Here is a 27307-nt window from a genome sequence, read left to right as displayed (position 1 = left end):
GGAGAAGGCAGAACACGGAATCTAAAAACATTTCAATTTAGGAAACTGGATGTCTGTTCAAAGGAAACAGGAAAACTAAATAAATTCCATTTCTGAAGCTGGCTGCTCTGGTGACCCATATTTTAGCCTTAAAGCCTATTTCCATTTTTGCCGGCAAATTTGAGAAAACACCACTTAATGAAGATCTTCGTGCATCGTGCAGTAAATTATGGCAAACAGCTGCCCAACCTCCTCATAAACAAAGACAAACTAGTAGAATTTTTCTTGTTGGAGGGTTCAGAATAGACAGTTGAAAAAAAAAAAAATACAAGTTGCAGCTTATCTTTTAAAATTATGCTTTGTGAATGGGGACATATAACAACTATAAAGCAGGTCTTATCCCAATTTGGCTGCAAAAGTGGAAATACACATAAAATAAGTCACAGAGTTGGAGCTCTAAATAATTCCCTTTCTACTCTCATCCTAAAGCGGTAGACAGGAATGCATTATGGGAACATACTATAGCAAAATAGCATTCTCGTTAATGCTCCCAGATTATTACAGTATGTTAATGATGTGGGAGCCAGCTTTGTACATAAAAGGTTATGTGTAGGTTATTCATTACAGCAATCTGAGACTGAAAAGAACAAAAGCATTTAAACATCTGGTGAAAAATACTGGATTCTAAAAACCAATCTCACACACACACACACACACACAACACAGATGTCTGAAAAGCTACCAGTTATCAGACAAAAGCGCGGTTTAATCTATGTAGGATTATAGAATGCATCCAGTGCACATCAACAGAATAACAAACAAAAAGGCTTGGTAGACTAACAGACACTTAAAGCGGAGTTCCACTCAACCTATCAAAAAATAAAAGTCAGCAGGTACAAAAACTGTAGCTGCTGACTTTTAAAAAAAACAGCCACTTACCTGTCCCTCGGTCCCGTGATGTGTCCCCCGAAGCTCGTTTCACCGGCCGTCCTGTATTCCAGGAGGCCGGCATCTTCAGTGTGGGCACCCGTACCCACTGCGCATGCGCGAGTAGTGCTGCGCTTCATGAATGGTCCTGTAGTCTTCTGGGACCTGTCATGCGTCCCAAAAGACTACAGGGAGGGAGGGCGGACACCTTCCGCTTCCGATCACCTAGGCGATCGGACCGGAAGTGGGAGTGGGTACCTGTCAAATTCGGGTACCCTATCCCGCCCCCCAAAGGTGCCAATCCTTAATGAGGAGCAGTCCTTAAAGTGGAACTTCCTCTTTTGGGTGCAGCTCCGCTTTAAGACGAGTACACACTAGTACTGTACAACCCAGCAGGCTGAACGAAAAAAACCCCAAAAAAAACTGACAGCTCAAGAGGAGCCACTGTACTAACTATTCAGGGGCCAATAGGCAAACCTTTTTTGGTCATGCTCCTTCAACAGAAGCCGGACAGATGTTCAGTTTCTATTGAACTGGCTGCCGTACACAATGGCTGAATGTCGGCTGGATTCTAATGAACTGCCGATGCCGTCCAACATTTGGCCCGCATGTACTAGGCTTAAGTGGGAGATTTACTAAAATAGGGGCACTCGGAATCTGATGCAGCTGTGCACAGTAGCCAATCAGCTTCTAACTTCAGCTTGTTCAATTAAGCTTTCACAATAAAACCTGGAAGCCGGTTGGTTTCTCTGCAGAGCTGCACCAACTTTTGAACTCTCCAGATTTAGTAAATCTCCCCCTAATCGTGAAAACTGCAACCTGGAAGGAAAGTAATGGGAAAAAAAAGAATAAATAAAGAACACCACAGATGATAGGTCTACAGAAGACAGAGGCAGTGCTTTAATGGGCGTGGTAAACATACAAAGCAAATACATTAAGAACCTTTAGAATGAATTCAGAATGCAGGCATTTTTGCTGCAGGGAAATTGAAAAAGTGGAACAGATTTATGTGATAATGGAGCCCAACTTCAAACATCCCTATTAGGTTTATTTATGTTAGGAAAGTTACGTTGCCGGAGGGGTTATATTAAGATGACTTTATGAGGACAAAGTAAGGAAGGAGCGTTTTCACCTGACCCGGGCCTGTCAAAGTTGGTAGACTCGTACTACAAATTAGACAGTATGAATCATGAGACAACGAGAGAGATCAGGACGCAGAAAGTGTTGTAAAGTCAAAGAGACAATACTACTCTTAACTTTTACACACACACACACACACACACTAAAACATTTGTTAATTAGTACTGTTCTGCACCATTGACAACCTCTGTAGAACAGCCAGTCAATATGGGAAAAAAACTAAAACAATGCTGCATCTGGTGAACAAATGGTATTCATTACAAGCAGCTTGCCAACAGACACATGCAAGTATTAAAAGGAGCAACATGAATTATTCCTCTATTGCAAAACACGCACAGACCACCTCTACAAATATGTCTCTACCAATAAGACAGCAGTGTGGAGTGGAAAATATGCAGATGAAAAATCATTCTCGACTTACCTTTAGAAGATCAGATACAATGCGTAGAGTATCTGGGTTGGAAATGTCAATTGATTCATCTCTGTATGTTTTTCTCTTGTACTGGATGTTTCCAAGGTGAAGGATGGCAGACAGGAGAGACACAATCCTATTGTGTGTAAAAGAAAGCATATTCCCCACATGCAGAAACAATTTATCAGAAGAAAAATTCATGGCAAACCATAAAAGGAGAATCTAGATTAGGATCACCAGGAACCTACAAAATGTCAATGCACAGTTGCTGTGCATTGCAAAAAACAAAACTACAAGAAGAATGTAATTTACATATCAGTTGCCTATAAGTCAGAGGGCTGCCATTGCCCCTTTCCAAAACAGATTTGGTCATCCAAGAAAAGGATGACCATTGGGGGCCATACACACTTCGATAAATGACCAAATTCTTTTCCAAATCATCTCTCCTGATAGGAAGGATAGTCAGCAACATAATGAATCAACATGTTACGGAGGCATAAGTGGAATTGCATTGAAAGTTACGATGGTCTCTTCTAACTAATAGATTGTTTTTTTCTCCTAATCCGATTGATCGAAATTTAATCAAATTTATGACCAAATAAGCTCAGCGCTGCCGACTGACACAAAACATTTGATCATTTTCTGCCCTGGCTGATTGACACTGTTTAATCAAATCCAGTCTAAACAGATCAGAAGGGAAGTTATGACCAAATGTCACACTGATCGGATAATAAACTCGAAGCGTGTATGGCCACCACTTGATGGGTGTTTGGCTCAAATTGGAAACCCTGGAGTCCAAATTAATATTATTACACAGGATTCATACAGTGCCAACAGATTGCGCAGCACTTTACAATATAAAGGGGGACAGTACAATTACAATACAGAAGGAATAGGAAGGCAAATATAAGCAAAGAAAATGTATAGATCAAATAATACCTTCATCTAAACTGCCTGAAACCCATGTTTGTTTTTCAATGAGCACAGTAAAGAATTATAAGTGAACTATTAGAGTCACCATGCTGCAACACAGAAAAGGAATCTGATATACCGATAGAACCTTCTTTTTATGTGTTTTTCCCTTATGCTTGAAATCAATGGAAATGCACCAAACCACATGTCAATGAGCATTAATGTGCGTTGTCACAAGTTTTTTAATATACATTGCAAAGCATTTGTTTTGGCTGTCAATGTACTTCATGTGCACACTGATATAATATCTTAGCACATGCACTGACATGCATTTTGATGCATTTCCATTAATTTTAATGGCAACTACGTCATAGAAAGACACATTGGTATGAATAGACCCTAAGCTGGCTATGTAAAATCTCAGGCATTGTACCCATTGTTCTTTTAAACACATGTACACTCAGTGTTTTTACCCATTTAAAAGTCAACTGGAGTCTGTATGTCTAAAAGGGGCTCCTTTTCTTTATCCCTGTGGTTTCTTTTATCACTGTGATTAGCCTGACATTTCCTGATGAGCCCCTGAAAATTCTAAATATTCAGCATATTACACTAATCAGCCATAACTTTATGACCACTCACCTAATATACGTAGATCCCCCTTTTGCCTCCAAAACAGCCCTGACCCATCGAGGCATGAACTCCACTAGACCTCTGAAGGTACGCTATGGTTTTTTGCACAAAGTCGTCAGTAGCAGATCGATCACAACCTGTAAGTTGCGAGGTTCGGCATCTATAAATCAGATTTGTTTTTCCAGAACATCCTAGAGATGTTAGATTGGATTGAGATTTGGTGAATTTGGAGGCAAGGTCAATACCTTAAACTCATCGGTGTGCTCCTCAAACCATTACCGAGACATTTTGTAGTGTGGCAGGGCACATAATTCTGCTGAAATAAGTCACTACCATCAGGGAATACGGTTTCCATGAAGGGGTGTATTTGGTCAGCAACAATGTTGAGATAGGTGTTACATGTTATAGTAACATTCACAAGAATGGCAGGACCCAAGGTTTCCCAGCATAAAATTGCCTAAAGCATCACCCTGCCTTCTCCAGCTTGCTTTCTTCTCATCCTGCTTGCATATTTTTCCCAGGTAAATGACAAACACAGACCTGGCCATCCACATAATGTAAAAGAAAACGTGATTCACTACACTAGGCCACTTTTTTCCATTGCTGATGCTCATATGCCCATTGCAGGCACTTCTGGATGTGGACATGAGTCAGCATTGGCACCCTGACCGGTCTGCGGCTACACAGCCCCATACACGAAAAACTGCAGTGCCCATTTTTTTCTGCTTTCAACACATCCACATAGACAATAGGTTTACTTGTGGTCTAATTTATCCTACTGACTTGTAGATGCCATTGCAATGACATAATAAATGTTATTCACCTAACCCGTCAGTGGTCATACAGGTATGGCTATTCTGTGTACATATGTAAAAACTATTTGCTTAGTAGCTTTGTTTGTCAGTTGTAAAACTTTAAAAAACCATAGGATTTTGTTTTCATGGCTTACTACCATAATATGGGTCCAAGCACACTAGGGGCAGAAAAAAATGCCAGAACCTTGGGCAGAAAAAGCAGCAGAAAAAATGTGCACAGTGGCCACGATCCTAAAAATGATACATACATATGATGCCAAACTGGCAGATTATTTTTCTTGTTAGGTTTCATGTATTACAAAATTACTACAATGGTATACTGTGTATATGATTGGCCATTGGCAGATTTTTTTGATCATGTTATATATCCTCTAAAATAAAAGCCCACTGGCGTGCTGCATCTGACACTGTACTGTACAAAGCGGCGAGGATTTGAATCTACAGGTAATATTGCAATGATCTATACAGTAAAGATAAAAAGGGTGTTGACATCAGACAATTAATGTCTCACCACTCTTTGGGAGAGGCTCTAATGTACTCTAGAGATTGCATGCAGAACTTACTGTCTACGTGTAGCTGACAGGAAACCAACCATCTCCATTGCCAACTGCAGTCGTTCAAAATCATGTCTGAGGTCTTCGCCCTCCCCACTTAAGGAGTCCTGTAAAATTCAGATAAAGTCACAACTTTAGATAGTAAAAACAAGATCTCACTGTGCTATAACTACAAGACTTCATTGTCCAGCACTGCACAATAATCACAATGCAAAATATAAACAGTCATAACGTGAATCAAAGGCATAATTGAAAAACAAGACACAGTGTTACAAGGTGAAAAAATCTGCACAATCAACTCACTGTTTCATCTTCACAACTGTACTCTCCCCAGCTCTGTCTCTGTGGCTTGCGTGTCCTCTGAAAATATGATGGAAAATGTGACAGTGCAAAAAAATAAGAAAATAGATTACTACAGAATGCTGGTAATCTGCTGCTACTATGCAAGGCAATTCAGTCTTACGACCTGTTCACACTTGTCTGCTTTCCAGTGCTACAACATAAGCATTGTGGAAATCCCACTCATTACAGGGTGGCTAATTCAAATACTGTATATGCCCTATAGCTCAGCACATTCTGTTAATTAAAACAGAACATGTAGTCATTTTTTTGTGTTAACGTGTTATTCAGGCCAAATGTTTTGAATGATATACTGTATAAAAAAAAATAAAAACACACTTTTCTTCATTTTTTGTGTACTTGTAATGCAATGCTTCTGCATTATATAAAAAAAAAAAATATCCATTCTTAAAATATTCTGCACCATCCTGATGGACTAATGAACAAAGAAACTGCATATTACCAAAGTTGAAGGGATATAACCCCCAAAAATTTAATATATTGTAGCTCACCAATCCTTAAATGTGGTGGCTGCGTTTGTTTTTTTCCTCTATTTTCACCTACTGATCTAGTCAGTAACACACATCCTCTGTTAGGGTGTCTCCACTCCACTGGAGGAGCAACGGAGACACCTTTGGACAGCAGCATTGCCACTCTGAGGAGAGGGTAGTGTTATATGCACTTGTACATCGATAGCCTTGATTAAAAAATAAAAGCTGAACTCCAGCTAACACTTTTCAAGGAGTTACAGGGACCATTTTATTTACTTTTGGAATAAAGGTTTTACATAAAAGCTGACCATTGGCAGAACCGGTAGACAGTGTTAAATACTTTGTCTCAACCCTCTACCTGCCCCTTTTACTAGACAGCTTGGTATATTAACCATTTAATCTCTGGAATATTTTACACTCTTCATGACCAGGCCACATTTTGCTATTCGGCACTTTGCTACTTTAACTGGCAATTGTGCAGTCATATAACACGGTGTTCAAACTAAATTTATATAATTTTCAAATAGAGCTTTCTTTTGGTGGTATCTGATCACCAATGGGTTTTTTTTTTATATTTTATTATATAAACAAAAAAGACCAGGACTTTCGAAAAAAAAAAAAAAAATTGTTTTACCTTTCTGTTATAAAACATATCCCAATATAAAATTAAAAAAAAAAAAAAAAATCAAAATTTATAAATTTACATGTGTTTGGTAGAAAAAAAAAAGAATCCAATAAGTGTATATTAATTGGTTTGCAAGTTATAGCATTTACAAACTATGGGATATACACTGAAATTTAAATTTATTTATTTTTATATTAGTGATACTAGTAATGTTGGCAAATCGGTGACCTATAGTGGGACTGTGATAGCGCGGCAGGCAAGCTCACACTGACGCTGGGGGGGAATTAACGGTCGCTGACATCACCAATGACACTAATACAGTGATCAGTGCTATCACTGTACTAAAGACACTACACATTGCTTTGTTTCTTTTCCCTGCTTTGCAAGAAAAAGAAAGCAATCATTCCCTCTGTTCAGAGCTCTGTGTTTATCAACACAGGGCTCTAAGCTGTGACTCGACACAGCCAATGATTCATGGCCAGGGTCTGTTGACGAACACCCGCTGTGTCAAATAACAGCGGGAGTAGGCGGGCTGGGGCATGTGCCGGAAACAGGCAGCGATGCACCACTATGTCGCTGTGCCTGTAGTTGCCGCCCTGCCACAGTATATATACTGTGGTGGGTTGGCAAGCAGTTAGCTACTTCCCGTCCACCCTATAGCAGAAGTACTGCTACAGGGTAGCAGGGGTGCACAAAATTACGTATATATACGTGATTTTGCATTTCCGGGTAGGGGGCGCCGCGGCTGTCAATCACCAGGTCCTGGCTGGTGATTACTCGCCGGCACCCGCTGATTGCCGAGCATCTCCGACGGCGGGGAGAACAGTTTGTAAACAAAACAGTTCTCTCCCCTGTCAGCTCATGCACACTGCTTTGCTTGGCTGTGCATAGCACAGCCATGCAAAGCAGTGTGCTTACAGTGAAGCACAAACACAGCCCCACAGTAAAACACACACACACACACGTAACCCCTCATGTTAACCCCTTCCTGCCCAGTGCCATTAGTACAGTGTCAGTGCATTTTATTCGCACTGATCACCGTATTGGTGTCACTGGGGATGTCAGGGACACCAAGAAAGTTCCCCCCAGTGTCAGAATGTCCCCCGCAGTCCAGCTATAAGTCGCTTATTGTCGCCATTAGTAGTAAAAGTAAAAATATAAAAATAAAAAAATGAATCCCAGTATACATACCATTTGTAAATGCTATAAATTTCACATAAACCAATTAATATACACTGATTGGCAATTTTTTTTTTATCAAAGACATGGAGCAGAATACAATTTGACCTAAATTTATGACAAAATTTTATTTTTTTTATTTTTTTACTGGACATGTTTAATAGCAAAAAGTCAAAAATAGTTTTTTTTTCAAAATTGTCAGTTTTTTTTTTCTCTATAGCACAAAAAATAAAAAACCGCACAGGCGGTCAAATACCACCAACAGAAAGATCTATTCATGGGGGGAAGACAAATTTAATTTGGGTGCAAGGTTGCATGACCGCGCAATTGTCAGTTAAAGTAACGCAGCGCCATAATGCAAAAAATGGCCTGGTCAGGAAGGGGAGTAAATCCTCAGGAGGGCAAGTGGTTAAAGAAATCTGAAAAATAACACTTACTGGTCAGGTCATAAGGTGACAATAAGAGAAAAAAAACATGCATAAAAAAGGTATATAATGCAGCCATCACATCTAAGAATAGGTAAGCTGCAATAAAATATATTTTTGTTTTGGAGTTTAATACTGATTTAAAAAGTAGCAATAACCACATATGAAAACGTGTGCTGTCTATATACCCAGCAGACTATATTTTTACATTTGTGGTGGTGCTCAACCAAGTGAAGAACATCCAGCAATACACAAGCAACAGTTGCTGCATGTGATCCAAAGAAAAAGTAATTATTTATAGCAATTTTTTTTTGTTGTAGTTTCTGAGGCTTCATTCCCTATTTTTAGTAATGTTGTATGTGTATGTCTCACCTGGTTTAAATAATGATAGCTCTCTGGGCGAATAAGATGAAATTCTGCCTTCTCCTCTTCACTCGCGCCAGCCAACAAATAGTAGAACACATGGTAATTCCTGTTCATATTGTACAGAGGATTTATTCATATTAATAGATAAAGACACATGAAACATGGATACAGAACAGACCAGCAATAAAATGAAAGACTGACTGGGGCAATGATAAACTGTACATGGCGCACTGCCCTTCACTGCACCGTATATATTTGTTACACAATTATGAGCACAGGGCTTCAGATCCGCCACAGATCTGCTTCACATTGTAGCACAGATATTAAATGATACGGCATAAAAATTTTAATTTTTGCCACACATGTTGAAATCTTTTGCAATACAGGAACGCTATGTTCTTGATTTGGCACATGACAAATGTACTTCACATGTGAGCCAAAAATATACGGTAAAAACAATAGTTATCGGACTCTGTCTTTGTCTGTTACAAATTGAAGGAGCAACTAATGTACCTATGAAATTGGCCAGACCAGATTTCTGATGAGTGTTTGCAAGGGCCTTAAAAACCAAGTTCACCTTTAGGAACATGTTACACCCATATTTAGGCTATAATATATCACATGTTAATATGCCCCCCCTGCTCTAGTGACAGCATAAGGGTATTCCCTCTACTCTACAGCTGTCAAATCAAAATTTTGTGTAGGTGTGTGGGACTCCACCTGCACAGTTCCATCACTGCGGCAGATGGACTTTACTTCTCAATGGACTTTGACCGTGATAATCAGCACACTCAGTCCATTGACACTTTCTCCAGCTTCCTGAGAGCATGCACAGAGGTACAGGAGGAAAGCTGGAGAAAGTGTTTGCAGGAGCCTGACATTGCATGCACTATCCACTGATTGCGGGTGCAATGCTTTGAAAATAATAATAATAAATTAACTTTTTTTTCCTGCAAAAACATGTGAATTTATTTATTTTTAAATGTGAATTTAGGCTTTAAGGTGATGAGGCCACTACAGGATAAACCTAGCCACATGTTGGGCTCTCGGCAAATTCGTTCTTTGCAGCTAGGCATTGTTATTCAGAATTTCCTACAAGCCCACTTATTCCCATGTTGCACTAAAAAGTTGGATGGTACTGGCACTCCAGTTGTTCTACATTAGTACCAGTTATAATGGCATAGTTCCAACATTGTAAAGTAAAGGATCTCTGAAGATTTGTGGACCAAAACATTCTGATTTAATGGGTGTCTCACTCTTTTTAATAATTACCCTTCCCTTTATTTACCAAGCGATCCATTTCTAACTTTAAGTAGCTGAACTACACATGTTGCTCATTTAGTAACATAAAATGTGGATGTAACAACAGAAAGAAGGAAAGGCAGTCACATTGGCTTGTGCTGTGTATTTTCCTTCCACTAAACTTTGCGGCCAGCATTTGTCCCAGAGCTGGCACCATGGAGATCCCCCAGGACAGCCCTCAGGAAATGGGTAGCAATGACTATAATGAAGTTTCCGTTACATGGCAAGACACCAAAACAGTGGCCTCAACAACCGAAAGCCACAAGCTTGGATGATATTTTTAAACCACTAGCAATAGCAAATGCCTACACAGGTTCCTATCCAGCACTGCATAATAATATGTTGGCACTTTATAAATACAGCACAATAATCAGCAGCCTAGTATCTATAGTCGCTACACCAGGAAGAGTTAGCTGAGGCCAGCACACGCCTTTCAGAAGCATGAGATATTCATTCATAAAACAGGATTCAATACATGAGGATTATACTGAACAGAGGATTTTAAAGGACATCTACACAAGATAAATGTGTAGATTGCCACGAATGACATCTTGTCCTGAAGATGCTAGCTGTCTGACCAAGCTTAAAGCAGAGTTCCACTCACCTATCAAAAAATAAAAGTCAGCAGCTACAAAAACTGTAGCTGCTGACTTTTAAAATACAGCCACTTACCTGTCCCTCGGTCCCGTGGTGTGTCCACCTCAGCCCGTTTCACCGACCGTCCTGTATTCCAGGAGGCCAGCATGTTCAGTGTGGGCACCCGGCTGTGATAGCTTGCGGCTTCACAGCCGGGTACCCACTGCGCATGAACAAGTAGCGCTGCACTTCATGAATGGTCCTGTAGTCTTCTGGGACCTGTCATGTGTCCCAAAAGACTACAGGGAGGGAGGACACCTTCCACTTCCCGACTAGGCGGGAAGTGGGAGTGGGTACCTGTCAAATTCGGGTACCCGCTCCCCCAACCGCAGGTGCCAATCCTTAATGGGGAACGGGGGAGCAGTCCTTAAAGCAGAACTTCCCCTTTTGGGTAGAGCTCCGCTTTAAGCTGGCTATTCACTGAATGTGCTTCAGTAAGCCCAGTAAGGATCAGACGGCTTTTGATCAGTGTCTGGCTATTTCTGCTCAATAGTTTAACTTCTGTCAAAGAGTCATGTTGGGATTTTTTTCTCGACCAGTGGCTACAGCTGCTGATCAGTATATTCGAACAGTGGTGAGTCCCACAGCCAGAATACAAAGTCCCAGTGGGGGGATTCCTCTTTCCACCTCATGTGTGTGGATGGAGGAATCGGTTAGTCTTTTTTCTATCGCAGTTGGAATACGCACTTAGATATTTTTACATTATCTCTACGCTCCAGGAGTGAGGCACTAGACACTCCACCTTATTAGGGGCGATTTGTCAATGGGTGTTATCGCATGTACATCATCTATGCGCCCCCGACCCTCTACCGGTATGTTGTCTGTCATAGATATTGTTTCCCTACTGGTGGTTGACATTTGTTAGACTCTCTCTGTTTATGTTCACTTTGGACTTGTATGCCTTCAAGAACCTGATACTGTTATAAGCTTGCTAAAAAAAGTATGGGGTTAAAAAAAAAAAAAAATGTATCTAGGTGGATGCAGGATTGATCCAATGCTGCATCTGTCCCCTGCCACCTCTGCACTGAGAACTGAGTGTTCAAACACAGCTGATTGCTCAGTTCTCCCCTCTGTCCTGAGCAGAGAGCGATGACTTAGTCACCGACTCTTTGCTCTGCCCCTCCAGAGCTCACTGGAGTGCTTTGCTGGGGAGGGGAGGGAGCAGCTGGCTCGGTCTCCCAGCACCGCAGCCGAGAGGCTGGGCCAGCTTCAGGTCCAAGCATCAAGGTGGATCCCGACGGTAAAGTTGGAATCTTTCATCAGCCAACAGCTGACTTTAGCCTCGAGTGCAGAACAAACTGTACTCCTGTGAACCACTGAAGTACAGCCAAAAAAGATTTTGCTATACTTCTCCTTTAATTACCTTCAATAAAAAATATATTTTTTTAGGGAAAAGAAAACTAAGTGTATGGTCAGTTTTAGAGAACAAATAAAGGCATTTTTTTTTTTTGCCAGTGGTGAGGGATTAGACGATCTGTCAGGTTTTCATTGCTGTCAGTGTCCGTTAGGGAGATTCATCCCCTCTAGGGGTCCTGTTTACCGTTATCATAGAGTGGAAATCCCACATTTTGGGTTGTCGGCAGAATAGAAACAGAGGGGAAATCTTTCAATGGGGACACTAGTTTTGGTGACCCTGGTGACAACCAGGGATTCCTACACTTTGCAAAGATTTCCACTCACTTTCTGTTTCGCTTATGGGGCAGGAAGTGAAGGGAAATCTTCCCAATGGGACACAGATGACAAAAAGAAACAGGGGTTATAACCCTCCTTTACTTTATACACATTTTTAAAAAAATGTCTTTAGTTCTACTTTTCAGTAGCTGCATGTTTGTTCTTCTTAGTAATTTAGGCAGTAGGAAAGCCAGAGACAGCTTTTTGGGGAGATTTTAACTAACATTTTGTGCTTTTGGTGGCCACCCTTTTCCACTATTACAAATGTGTATCAATTATCATCTGCATTCAGTACAGAAGGTGAGAATCGCATATGCTTCTACTTTGTTTAAAATTTTATTTTGATGCCAGAATGCGGTTAACTGTAAGAGTACAAATACAAGCTGCAGTTTGTTGCTTATACAAAAAACTGCAGCGATAAACGTATACTTTTTATAATTTTCTACAATCTACCACTGCCGTGCATTTCAAATGACCTCACTCACCTCTCATGCTGTTCTTGGTAAACAAGCCTGGATTTCTCCAGAAGATACTTCTCCACGTATGCTCTGCACAGGGGATAAATGCCATGTATTAATACAAAGTTTCTGATTTACATTCTATACAAGGGTTGTTCATTGAGATCATTGAGATCAAAGAGCAATACATAGGTAGAAAACGAGGTAGTTCACAGCAACTCACTATGATAATACACTTAACAGTGATATGAGTGTCCACATACACATACACTGGGTGCTTGGGTTAAACCAAAATGTTTCCATGAGACCCGTATATTGCTGGGACCATGTTATTTTAATGGCCTATTTCTTTATTTTTCAACACACACACACACACACACAGTGCCATGCAGTACCTTGTGTCGTGGTTACTTACAAGTCCTAGTTTTTAGATATGGTGGCTTTTTTCAGTGTTTTCTCCACAAGGCGATTTAGCAGATGACACTACACTCATTCCTTCACTGTATCTAAGGAGGGAGCCATGGTTGACACCCAGATTGGACTTCATATATGTCTTCCTCTTTTCAACTCCATGACATGGGGTGTGGGGGTATTAGAAGATTAAAGAAGTATTTCAGGTATAATATTTACATAGTTACAGCTTGGAATAATGTAAGTATGTATGAGCTGCACCTGTGGTATCCCTGTGGAAGCTGGAAATCATCCTAGTGGGCAGTGCTACTACAGTGATCTCCATTAGCTTTCAGGTCCTGCACCGAGTAGCTGACTGCTGCATTGTGAACACAGGAGGTCACTCTGTCGTCATTCAGAGAATACTATCCATTTCCTCAATCAATGCCAAACGCTCTATGATTGGATGAGGTGGGGCAGTGATGTCACGATTAAAGAACACTTTGCGGTGTTTGCTTTGAACACTTGTCTAAACAAAGAACCCTTCACATTCGTTGAGAAAACGTGTTCTCTGAATGGGACTCAAGCCCACCGTGTGACCTCCTGTGTTTAATAAGCAGAAGTACAGCTGCTTGGCAATGGACCTGGAAGCTAGTGGCAAACACTGTAGGGGCAGTGCCTACAACCCTGATTTCCAGCATGGTGACCCCACAGTTATGCCACATACATACTTGCATTGTCCAGTATGAACAAAAATTTTCAAGCACCCAATGTATGGCAAAACCATGTTTGAAGTAACGCTAGTAATCTGAAATACTCTATGAGCATATTATAACATTACACGTGTGCATTAAATACACATCTGCTCCCTTACCCACGAACAGTTCCTGTCTCATGATAGTTGACTTGGATGAACTTCCCAAAGCGACTTGAATTGTTGTTCTGTGATGTTTTAGCATTTCCAAAAGCCTGAAACACAATCAAGGAATGGACAAGTTATGAGTTAAGGAGGGAACAAATAAGCAGATATCTGAAAAATCTGAAACCTGTTTTCAAAATAACAGCCACATACCAAAACACAAATGGAATTTTTTCTTTTAGATATAACTGCAAGTCTAAAGCTGGCCAAAGATGGCTCAAATCTCAGCCTGTTCAGCAGGGAAATTCGATCCAGGCTGGTTGTGTTGAAGTCGATCCATCAACTGATTTGAGTACAATCAGCCTGTCAGATTTTTTTGCAAGTGATTACTGGCGGCAGCTATTGCAGCTAGCAGTAATCATTGTGTTCTGCCATCTCGGAAGTCTCCTTGCCAGCAGAACACCATGGAGCCGTGGCTGCAGGAAAGAAAATCGCATCATCTATGGCTTGCTTAAAATGATATAGAAGCACTAAGGGAAAGAACTTAAAATTCTTTATTGTGTCAAGTCCAAAACAAACTGAAATTAGTGACATTTCAACCCTAACCCATTTTTATCAAATTAAATGAAAATACAGCTTGCTAAAAATGCACATTAGGAGTGAAATGTCCTTGTTTACCATTATGGCACGGAGCTGCTGCAATCTCTGACTGCTGCTATGGTGGAACTGGTGCAGACCTACAGAGCACCAGTGATTGCTGTCATTATCAGCTCTATACATAACGGTTTGCTTTCCTTTGTGGTAAAGTGAATGACCAATCCAGGTGTTTGCAGGGAACAAAAAAACATATGAATAGAACTATAAAATAGAATACAACAGAAAATAGAACCCAACATGTGGTCCATTTTCCTTGCTGCAGAACTATCTGCAGGAAGATTTTAAGCAATACAGGCTGAACTCCAAAGAAAGTTAAAATCCTCCCTTGAAGTGCAGCTGCCCTGGACTACAGGATTGAATGCTTGTTTACATCGAAGGGTCTGGAAACCGTACTTTACCCGATCCTTCAGTCCTGAAGGCTCCTCCACACTGTAAGACCGTTCCCCGCAGCCTTTTCTCCCCTGCTCTCCAAGGATTTAAGGTCCTCTGACATCATCAAGGCTGCTGCAGGTCCCATAACCTATAACACTGCACTGGATCAGTTAAGTAAAAGTGCTTTCCCAACCCCTAGACCTAAATGAGCAGCCCCACAGCAAGGGAGGATTTTTTTCTCATCATAGTGTGTGATTATTTATACACCATATGTCTACACTGCCCATGCATGGGTGATATGGGTGAGAACTGCATGTGTACGTCACTATATAAGAAAATATCAACTATGGGCACACTGTAAGGCTTGCTGTGGCATGTCAGTAAAGCTGGCCATACACCAGTAGAATCAGGTTTCTAAATTTTCATTTTCTTTTTTTTTAACATGCATTCGATTTTAGGCTACATGTACACTAGCAAACCCTGACTGCGGTCACGGGAAAACGCAAAACGCATGTAAATGTGGTACCAGGTTTTCCCATTGCCACCCAAAAGGAGAGGGAGGTTTAACCTCACTTAAATGTGGCAGTTCCTAAATTCTGCTAAAAGCTAATGTGTACATGGACATAGGCTTTTAGTTGTTGCGTTTAGGAGCTGTGGCAAAAAAACATGCCACTGTCACTGCACATGAAGCCTTAATAGGTAGTGTATCAAATTGGAATTTGTTTTTGTCTGCAGTGACAAGATAAAAAAAAATGAAAAAAAACCACAAATTCTAACCATAAATGTGGTTTTTATTTGATAAAATACTACATATTGTAGCGAGCATGTTCTTGGCACAAAATCAACCTTTTTTATGTCTGGGATTCCTTTCAAGTAACAGACCTGGACCAATTTAGAATGGCTTTCAAACAAAATTAGCTGATTCAAGGATGGCAAGATCAAATGCCAAACAACTTTTTAAAATTTCTACAAGAAAATTTGACTGAAATTTGACTGATGTATGGCCAGCTTAACACTGCATTGAACACACATCGATGCTGAATGAAGAACAGTGACTGCATGTTGGCAAAATGACGCTGAAGTGTGCACTGGAAACAGAGGTCCTGTACTTTTAGACAGAAAGTCAAGACAATCTGTTCACATGACCTCCCCAATTATCTGGCAATGGTCCCCACGCTCACAACTCTCCTCAATCAGCAGTTTTCACAGAGTTGTCAAGCAACTTGGAGGCTCCCATCAGCCAGAGCTGTCCAACTTTCCTCTATGTGATACAGCGGGTAAAATAAGTATTGAACACGTCACCATTTTTCTCAGTAAATATATTTCAAAAGGTGCTATTGACATGAAATTTTTACCACATGTTGGTAACAACCCATGCAATTCATACATACAAAGAAACCAAAACAAATATGTTCAGAAATTAAGTTATGTAATAAAATGGAGAGACACAGGAAAATGTAATGAACATATGAAGAAACAAAGGCGCAAAAAGGCATGGAAAGCAATGACACCAGCTGAAATCTATCACTAATTAGAAAGCAATCCTGCCCCTTGTCAGTGCAAATCAGCTGGTTTAGTCTCAATTGATGGCCTATAAAAAGGTGTCTCATTACCAAGGTGTCACATAAAAACATCTGATGATGGGTAAAAGCAAAGAGCTCTCACAAGACCTTTGTAACCTTATTGTTGGAAAACATACTGATGGCATTGGTTACAGAAGGATTTCTAAACTTCTGAAAGCTCCTCTGAGCACTGCTGGGACCATAATCCGGAAGTGGAAAGAACATCATTTCACCATAAACCGGCCATCACCAGGTGCTCCTCACAAGATTTCTGACAGAGGAGTTGTCCAAGAGCCAAGGACCACTTGTGGAGAGCTTCATTAGCAGGTGCAATTGGTTCAAAGAAAAAAATAAGTAAGGATGTTGAAGCTCATTTAGAGTTTGCTGCACAACATTTAGACAAGCCTGTGAAATACTGGGAGAATATAGTCTGGTCAGATGAGACCAATATTGAACTCTTTGGATGCCATAATACTCACCATGTTTGGAGGTCAAATGGCGCTGCACATCACCCCAAAAACACCATACCAACAGTGAAGCATGGAGGTGGGAACATCATGGTGTGGGGCTGTTTTTTAGCATACGGTACTGGCACACTTCATGTCATTGAAGGAAGGATGAATGGAAAAATGTATAAAAAAACATTCTTGATAAAAATTTGCTGCCATCTACCAGGATGATGAAGGTGAAATAAGGGTGGACATTTTAGCAAGACAATGAAACCAGTAGAGAGTTTCCTTGGCTTTGTGTTTGGGATCAAAGAAAGAAAATAAAGCTGCTAGAATGGTCCAGCCAATCACCTGACTTGAATCCAACAGAAAATCTATGGAAAGAACTAAAGATCAGAGTTCATAGAAGAGGCCCACGGAACCTTCAAGATTTGAAGACTGCGTGGAAGAATGGGCCACAATCACACCTGAGCAATGCATGCGACTAGTTTCTCTATACAGGAGGCGTTTTGAAGCTGCCATTACCAACAAAGGATTTTATACGAAGTATTAAATAAATTTCAGTTGGCGTGTTCAATACTTTTTCCCTATGTCATGCCATTTTAGTACACAACATAATTTCTGAACTTATTTGTTCTGGTTTCTTTGTATGTATGGATTGCATGGGTTGTTACTGACATGTGGTGAAAATGTCATGTCAATAGAACCTTTAGAAATATATTTACTGAGAAAAATGGTGACGTGTTCAATACTTATTTTACCCGCTGTATAAAACATCCCTGAAAATCCATTTCTCTTCAAAGTGTTTCTGAACCTGGGCTGAGGTTGTATAACATGGTTAGTATCCAAGATGGTTCCTCTGGGATTTCTAGTGTTAATATGTGGTTACACCCCATTAGCACTGCATGTTCAAGCTATTGGGATATAAGCACAGGTGTATCTCATTTCAGATGCATTTCAGGTCAGTAGCCAGACCTAAACCTAGTAGCTCTCTTCCACTTTGTGTCTGTTTGCCCCAGGTTGGCATTGTGTCCACAGTAGCATTTGCCTTGGCAGAGCAGAGTAGGACTGGCCATAGAGGGATTACTTTGATGCAGTCAAATCACTGGATTTGATTGACAGCAGCAGGAGCCAATGGCATGCACAGCTACCAATCTGTCATATGCAACCAGGAACACAGACCAGTGATGCTGCAGATGGGCACAGCGCTGGATCGATACAGGACTCAAGTATTTGGGCAAACAACTATTGAAAGTTTTTTTTTTACCTTAATGCAGGTAATCCATTAAGGTAAAAGAAAAAACCTTGCGACTTTAAAACCACTTTAAAGTATAACAAAAGGCATTTTTTTAAACTTTTGGCTAGAGTGGAAAGGCATTAAAACAACTGTCAGGTTTTATTGCTGTCTGTGCCGCTATTAGGGAGACTTGCATCCTCTATTTGTCTTGTTTACCATCATCACCAAAAATGAACGAAAGCCCATCATTTTGGATGGTCTCCAGAACAGTAATAGGGAGGGAAATCTTCCAATGGGAACACTAGTTCTGGTGACAACCAGGGATTCCCTCACTCTGGAGAGATTTCCTCACTTCCTGTTTTGGCTATGGGACAGGAAGTGAAGAGAACTCTCCCCAGTGGGGACACGTATGGCAACAAAAAACTGTCAGGAGTTAAAACCCTCTCTTACTCTACCAAAAATTGAAAAAAGGTACTGCCTTTAGTGCTGCTTTAAACCAATGCAGTTATAATTTAAAAAAATAAACACTACAATTTCAGCATAAGCCCAGATCAGTTCCAAGCCTTTCTCCAGCATGTTCTCTTATATACACAGTTTCTCCCTTGGTCCTTCATGTCACAAGTATTTCACTTTCTATTCTCACTTGAATCACAAAGTCAGACACAAGCTTCACTGTCACATCCATTATTGTGCTGATGCGGCACCTCTTCTTGCTCAACAAACACTAAGAATAAATGCTAAGAATTATTGACTACAGAGTTTTGTATGGAAGCAGAATTATTTTTATGAGGGAAAGTAGTTAGCATAGCTCAATTATTTAGGGCTTTAAGCCTGAAAGAGACCCTGTCACCAAATTAAAGTGACATTAAAGGTTTGGCCTTTTTTTGAAAAAAAATAACAAACATGCTATAATTACCTGCTCCGTGGTTTTGCACAGAGCAGCCCCAATCCTCTTCTTCTCCGGTCCCCCATCGATGCTCCTGGCTCTTCCCCCTTGAACAGTGCCCCTAATAGCAAGCTGCTTGCTACGGGGTACTGGTACGTGCTTGCTCCCAAGCCTGGCTCTATGCGTCCATAAGACACAGAGCCATGACTTGGCCACGCACCCTGCCCTCTCCTCATTAGCTCATTGGCTGTGATCAACAGCAGAGGGTTCCAATGGCTCCCACTGCTGTCTCAGCCTTTAACGAGTGGGGGACACGAGACAGCCAAGACTCCCTTGCACATTGCTCGATCGAAAGGGGTGCTCAGGGGAGTATTAGGGGGAGCTATGGGGGAAGCAGCACACAGAAGGGTTTTTTTTTTTACCTTCATGCATAGAATGCATGAAGGTAAAAAACCTTCAGCCTTTACAACCACTTTAAAACAATTGCAGACAAAAGGACAAAAAAAAAAAAAAAATGTGCCTTCACCTCCCTACATAACCTTTAATGTAGCTGCTGGGGAAGAATCGAAGGCAAATACTAAGGAGTGTCAGTCAAGTCTGCTGACATCACATCCAAGATGGCGGCACTCAGCAGAAGTCTCAGGGCTTTTAGAGGTCTACAGAGGGGAGTGAAAAAAGTTAAAGCTCATTGCCTGTAAAAGTAAAACGCTCCCCTGTAATAGGGCCGCCCCCTGCACTGTAAAAGGTTAAATGCTTATTTAGGTCTAGGGGGCCTCAAAAAGTAGTTTTACTTTTCTGATGCTCTGCTTTCCCGGTAGCTAGCACTCTCCTTTACTCCCCTACACTCTAGCAGTGGACTGTCCCTCAGCATCTCATGCAGGGTTATGGGCTCTGCATTTGAATTGATGCCATCAGAAGACCTGTAACTGCTGCACCATAAGGAAGAGGCTGATGGGACGGTCCTACAGCCTGGGGGAACCCTGCTGGAGAGGAGGAATGCGTAAATAGAACGGGGGTTTTTTTTTTTTTAGCCATGGACCTAAAAATGGGCATTTTACTCTTGTAGTGCTGGGGCAGCCCCACTATAAGGGAAGACTTACTTTCCCTGATGTTTAGCTTAAAATGCTTAAAATGCACATATGGTGTTATGGGAAAATTTTGTTGACATGAATAGTCTGGCAACAACAACCCTTTAATGTACCGCTTGTATAAAACTGACTCTTACCTCCAAAACTGGCCCTGCACCCAATATGATCTGTTCCACTCCGCTGGCATATCCTTTCTGGCTAAGAGCTGTCAAATGGTGGATGAGAAAATTGGTGCTTTGAGTCTTTCCAGAGCCTGTCTCTCCAGAGATAACAATGCATTGATTACACTGCCTTCTGAGCATAGCATGGTAAGCAGCATCTGCTACTGCATATATATGAGGTTCTCGTTCTCCAAGCCTTCTGTTATCATACATCTTCACATACTTGGGGTTGTATATTGGTAAGAATCGGAATGGATTAACTGCCACCAAGATACTTCCAACATAAGTATAGATTTTCTCCTGTCGGAAGCGTGTTCGGAGAGTCTCAAGCAAAGTCCTTTCGTTAAGGTCAGGCAACCCACAAAGGTCCTCACATTCTGGTCCCTGTTCCTGGGGTAAAAATCCCCTTTCTACCATACGTCTGCGCTCCTCTGTCACTTTTAGCCAAGACTGAAGACTGCCATAGTGAATGGAGCCATCCACATTTTTTTCCCTTAAGAGGAAGCGATAGTCCTCCCCAGATGCACGAGCCTCTAATGCAAGTCTGGGCCATAGCATCATTCGCTGTACTGGACAGTCAGTTGGGTTAAGGATCCACTCTTCTCCACCAAATTCCTTGACTTCTGCCAGCACATAGCACTTGGCTCGATCCAAACGCAGTGCTGTAATAACAGCATCAATGACATCAGCAGCCGTAGTGTGTCGGCGGGCGGGCAGCGGGCAGTAGATGACATCTGGGTATATGCTGCCGGGGTAAACCTGCAGGGTGAACTCTTCATCCAGCAGGCGGCGCCGCCCACCTCCACCCCCCACCTCAGACATGGCGGCGCTCCGTGTCCCATCAGAAGGAGTGTGGATGGTTCCCCGTCAGAGGGGGGACACCTACAAATGAAGAAAAAAATTAATCGTGAGTCAGTATACATACAATGCATTAATAATTTTGTCAACCATTGGTTTAGCTCTACTTTCTTATTAGTAGTTTTGAAACCACAACAACTACAGAGCCAGCCCCATCCCAGTTCATACTGGATCCGAGGACTCAAAAATTCCTCTGCAGGAGCGAGTATGATGCGAGAGAACACAATGATTACAGTCAGTGGCTACAGCCGCCAGCAGTGATTGCATGCAAAAAATCCAACAGTCTGGTTGTACTGATTTCAGTACAACCAGCCAACCTGTAGATGGATTGAATTTCAGCCCATCACTGCTGAACCAGCCGAGATTCAATCCATCTATGGCTGGCTTAAAGTTGTGTTGCTCTCTACAAGTGAATGAAGTGCTGTTTCTCAGCGAGTGCTATTGCCCTGCTGTGTTCCATGTTAAACGATAGTATGTACTGTACTATCCACGCACACAGGAGTAGTAAGGAGTATTAAATAGTAGCTCAGAGTAGTGTCTTAAGCTGCACATTGTGATCTAGACTGCAGACACATGCATCATGGGTAGCTTGGGCAAAATGTCAATCACTGCTGCTGTTGGTGTAACTGTTGTGATGTCCTGGCTCCACCTGACTCCTCCCGTCAGCCAGCACATAAGATAAAAAATGATTAAACACCGGGGTGGAATGAAACACATTGGGGGCTTGGCTTGGTTGGAACCCGGGCTGATGCTTTCCTCATAGGGTTTTGCAGTGATGTGCGACTTTTAGGACTTTCTTTCCGTACAGGATAAAAAAAAAAAAAAAAAAAAGCATGGATGATCAAGTGTCCCATTTTTTTTTCCTTTCTGGTTTTAAGGTAATTTAAAAAAACTAAAGAAAAAATATTGAAAAGCAAAAATCTGCACAGTAGGCTGAGGGTAAGCATAGAATCTAGGACAATTGATACTCGAGTTTTGCATTAAACACCCCATCATCTGTTATAGTGACCTGTTATGACCTTTACAAACCCATAAAGCAACTCTACCATCCGCCTGTGGATGTTCTGGATCTGGCTGTATACGAAAAACGTCCATTGTCACAACAAAATGAGAAATCCTGTGTAAAATGGAGGCTAAAAACGAAGAAGAACTTATAAACATGAGGCATGACAGTCAATTGACCTGCCCAGTCTTCAAATGTGCACTCAAACCTTGTTAAAAATTAGTGTCCTCCAGCTGTCAGATTAGCTTTTACTCATTCTTGGCAATGTCTGGCCTCTCAATGACTAAAGCCAACGTTGATTAGATTATGTCAGATAAAAAACAGTCACTCTTCCCCAAATAATAAACTTTTTGTGCCCATGACATAATAAATATAAATTACAGATGATGTAACACTTCTTCCGGGTCAACATATCATATGATTGAATCAATTGACCGTCATTCATCCCATAGTAGAACGAATGTGTGCCAGAGAAATTACAGATGTGAACAGTTCCCAGCCATTTTTTGAGTCTGAACATTCCTCCAGTGTTCTAGCAAAGTCACAACAAACCTTTCCCATTGCTTGCGTCACTTTCTACGTGTTGCTTGCCACCAGTGGACTAATACTTAGACAAAACACTGTGCTTCCTGTACTTTGCTTAAGGGCCAGTCCACTCCATAGTAATGTACCTACGCTGGGGATTAGAAAGAGCTGCACATGAATATCTACTCTGCTAAAATTAGTTCAAGCAGTGCAAAGGCTTAATTATGGCTTAATATTATCACATAAATGGGTACGCTAAGCCTTTTCCCCCACCACATTCAATACAGTTATGAAACGTTAATTAGGATTAGCATTTTTATGGGTGTAGCTTTTACCTAATCTAGCATAATTACAGATGAGGCTCCATTAGTGTCACTGTAAGCACAATGGGACAATGATTAATGAATCAAGGGCCAGGAAATGCTGTTAAGGGGCAGGATGAACAATAACACATGTATCCTTTATTTTTTTGCCTATTATGATGGCGTTCCTATATATGGCAAAATAACGTTTTCATATAGGGATCACGCTATCAAAAACATTTCATTATACAAAATTAATAAAGTTTGCAGTAAAGTGTACTTGATCTGAACCATAATTATTAATGGAAATACAATAAATGGACCCATATTCTGCTTTCACACAAAGTGGAACTACACTGCATTAGAGCACCACAAACCCTTTATGTTAAAATGCATCGGTGCACACAAAACAGGTCGCTGCTGGAGATGAATCAGTTTCCGAACACAATCAAAAATGGCCGACTCTGCAAAGACCAAGAGCCAAGAAACTGTACAGAAGGACAGGAGCAGCAACAAGCAAGTTCTAAATTATGAAGAGTTAGGGCCCATTCATACCATATGTATTGGGCTGTGCTGGACAGCGATGCCCAACATAGTCCAAAAACACAGACAAGACAGACAATGTCCCTTTTAATATATAAATATAAAATGTTTTCTTTTTTTTTTTATATTGTTGGGGCATGGAAGCTTTTTGAAAGAATATACGGGTCTTGGTCTCGCAAGGTCAAGAAAAAGTGACCAGGAGTCTTCAAACTTTCGCAACAAAGGCACAGTTTACTGCTTTTCACACTTTAGGGGAGCCGGACTTTGGCCAGTGGGAGTAGAAAGTGCCCTGGCATAGGTGGAAGTAAACAATGCCGTAGGCTCGGTGGTCAGTGGGAGGAAAGAAAAATAAATTACATCATTGGTGTCATTTAGAGAATTAGATCCCTATCTCTGGTGCTGATGGGAGGAATATTACCTCATCACTGGTGTCAGTGGGAGGATTAGTGCTTATATCAGTGGGAGGAATAGTGCCTGTAGTAAAGAACAAAAAACAAAGTGCAACCTTGCGCATTACCTCAGTAGGCTAATAAATTTATTGATAATTTATTTTTTGTTCTCTACTACAGATTATATCGAGCTTCCCCAGCTTTGTGTTAGAGCCACAAAACCTTTGATCAGTTTTGAATGAACATTTTACTTTCATCATATTGTTCGATTGGCCTTCTTCTGATCTGGGTCCCTGAGAAGAGGAGGTGTTGGATTTGTGTCTACTGGGAGGAATAGTGCCCCAAGGGCCGGATAAAGGCAGGCAAAGGGCAACACCTGGGCTAGTTTGGAGACCGCTGGTCTGGACAATAAAGTAGTAAACAATGATCAAGTAAACAAAGTGCGCAAAAGATCTGACTGAGGCAATCTGTGCTGCTTCATCACTTACATTCAAATCTTCAGTGGAAAAATGATACAAAATAAAAGTTTTAATCTGATTGGTAGCTACACAGCAATCCAGATTATCTGAGATAATTCTACCCTCAAGTACTTTTTAAAAAGTCCAACTACAGACCTGCAATAGAAACAGATTGAATTTTAGCCAACAATTCATACCTGAGCATTTTGTTGTGATTTCCAAAGTGTGAAGAATCCCACTATTTTCATTTGCCTGTTTACACGTGAGCATTGTGTTGCTTGTCACCCGTCACATGAAGCGTGAAAAAGTACACAAGCTTCTTTGGAGCACAATTGCATTGTTCTGGCCCCTTTATTAAACACTAGCAAATTCTTGAAAATTACATGTTAACGCACATTTAAAAGTCTATGGGGTCAAAAACGTGATTCTGTTCCTGTACCACATGTTGCATAAAAAATGTGCAAAAAAAAAAAAAACTTCAATCAACTGTCTGTGCTCTTGCTATATGTGAATGGGAGCTTCCTTTCAAATATTAGAAAGCTGACCACATAAGTTACAATGTTTTATGAAAACCCTCACGCTACAATGCTATCAACTCTGTAGAAGACTGAACAATGTGTGACCAGCCTTACAATAACTTTACAATAAGGGTCCTTTCACACGGGCGATCTGTTTTTTTTCTTCAGTTCAGTCATTTTTTTCAAAGAAAAAACGAATGAGTTTACATCCATTTTTTCATCCATTTACATCCATTTTTCATCCGTTTGATCTGTTTACTCCGTTTTTGGTCCGTTGACATTCGCTTTTTGTCTGTTCAGAGTTTTTTTTTTTATTTTGTAGAAGAAACATAGGGTTTTCTTCTGTTTAAAAACGGATGTTAACAGATGCAGACATTAACTGATGTAAAAATATGTTCATCTGTTTACATGCACAAGTCCATAGAAATACATGGGTGTCCATTTTTCATCCGTAAATGGACAGATGAAAAATGGACATACGGAACGCCTGCGTGAAAGAGGCCTTAGTGTACACCGTGAAGAGTTTACTTTTTAAAAGATAATCCTCAGGTTTCAATAGTTTCACTATAGAGTCACTGACCCAGAACAAGCACATAGATCAGAAATTCAGAGACCATATCTCCATGCTTGCTTTCGGTAAGTGACTCAAAGTATTAACACTGGAGGGTCAACATGACAGTCAACTAGAAACTGCAAAATGTAGTGGAAGCCGCCATATCTCGCATATCTGCAAGAAGTGAAGAGATGCAAAGTTTAATTTATTTATAACATTATTTTTTTTTCTATTTGAACAGAATAAAGGATTTACACCAGGCTTTTTAAATCTGGGACTAAAACAAAATAGTTTTAGCTAAGTTGGGTTTTATAAGAAAGTCATATACACCATAGGATTCTTCCTATGGCATAGGAATCTGCAACAGACACTTAACTGGTAGCAAGTTGACACCCAAGCTGGCTACTTGTATTTCTTGAGGACTCTAGTGATGAGCTTTTTCTGCTTACGGCATTGGAAAGCCAAACAATGGTGGCCCATGATGTATGCCCCCTAATTTAGAAAGAACAAACCAGGGTGTTCAAATGCAAGAGAGTGACACTTTCATTATGTATTTGTGGGAGGGATACAGACAATCCATTGTAGGAAAACATTACGACTGGTGTCTCTAAGAAATACAAGCAGCTAGTGAGTAGTTCAACCCATTTGTGTCCTAAAAAAAAAAATAAAATAAAAAAAAGCTTTATTGACAAAGTCTGAATTGGGTTTTGCTTAAAGTATAAATAAAGCCAAAATGATCTTTTACATTTTGGAAAGAGAGTGTTAAAGTATTACTAAACACAGAACAGTAAAATCAGGCCATAAATGCAGTAAAGCGTGCTTGTTATACTCACTGTGGAACCTAAGAGATTAATCCTCCACATTATTTAAAAAGGAGGTTTGATCCTGTCTTCTCTGATCCTCACCTTCTTCCAGTCCCCAATCCATCTGTTGATCGTACATAGCCCTAAGAGGCACTCTGCACATACTGAGTTGTGTGTGTATTGCTAGAGAGGTGTTTTTTGGGTTTTTTTGGGTCGGTGCATGTGATCAGCACATGGCCAATCAGCACCTTCCAGACAGAGGGTCAGGGGTCATGCAATCTCCTAGGACAGTCAGAGCAGAATGAAAACTCCTCCTACAAGATTTATCAATGTCTGGCTGAGCACTGGTTAAAGTCCAAAGACTGTTATATACTGCTGATGAGAAAAGGTATTTAGCAATTTATATTTACTAAAATAATTGCATTTTCATGTTCTGTGTACGGTGGGAGACCAGATATAGTAAATGCAGGATCCTGGGTTTTGTAAAACTTTAACAAAACGTTTTTTTGTTATTTAATGTCTCATTAGGGAGAGTTCCTTTCATTCCCTGTCCTGTAGACTCAACAGGAAGGCCAGGTTTACATGTGCAGTAAAGTCTACCTCCCCTCTAAAAATTGATTTGCAGTGGATCACTTTTCAGAGGCAGTTGACTAGTAGCTGGGAGATATGTTGCCTCCTGAACACGTTTTAACCACTGAAAGTCCACCACACTGCACCACAAATGCATGCATGACACAGAATTGTGGTGTGGACCTATTCACTTGATTAAGTTAGATTTAAGAGTTGTTTCCCCTGTCAAGTGTGACACGCATTGCCATTACTGCAGCAATGTG

At 40.8% G+C, this 27307-nt stretch overlaps 1 protein-coding gene across 6 annotated transcripts in view; it reads right to left on the bottom strand.

Annotated features, from left to right (window-relative positions):
- The window catches only part of MYO9A (myosin IXA), a 169899-nt gene that overhangs the window by 83548 nt on the left and 59044 nt on the right, over positions 1–27307 (bottom strand). For 5 of the 6 annotated variants that reach the window (XM_089671412.1, XM_089671411.1, XM_089671413.1 and 2 more), the window contains 7 exons: positions 20499–21404; positions 14126–14220; positions 12889–12951; positions 8801–8900; positions 5673–5729; positions 5379–5476; positions 2468–2594 (listed from right to left, as the gene is read on the bottom strand). In XM_089671412.1, the coding sequence (XP_089527538.1) occupies positions 2468–2594; positions 5379–5476; positions 5673–5729; positions 8801–8900; positions 12889–12951; positions 14126–14220; positions 20499–21344 (1386 nt within the window). In that variant the 5' untranslated portion in view covers positions 21345–21404. Of the gene's footprint in view, positions 1–2467; positions 2595–5378; positions 5477–5672; positions 5730–8800; positions 8901–12888; positions 12952–13276; positions 13542–14125; positions 14221–20498; positions 21405–27307 lie in introns of those variants that run through there. The other variant, XM_089671416.1, reaches the window with a different exon arrangement.

This window comes from Staurois parvus, unplaced genomic scaffold (assembly GCF_062004578.1).
Source record: "Staurois parvus isolate SC_StPar_1 unplaced genomic scaffold, SC_StPar_1.0 ptg000105l, whole genome shotgun sequence".
NCBI classification, from domain to species: domain Eukaryota; kingdom Metazoa; phylum Chordata; class Amphibia; order Anura; family Ranidae; genus Staurois; species Staurois parvus.
This window is presented reverse-complemented; position numbering and strand designations above follow the sequence as displayed.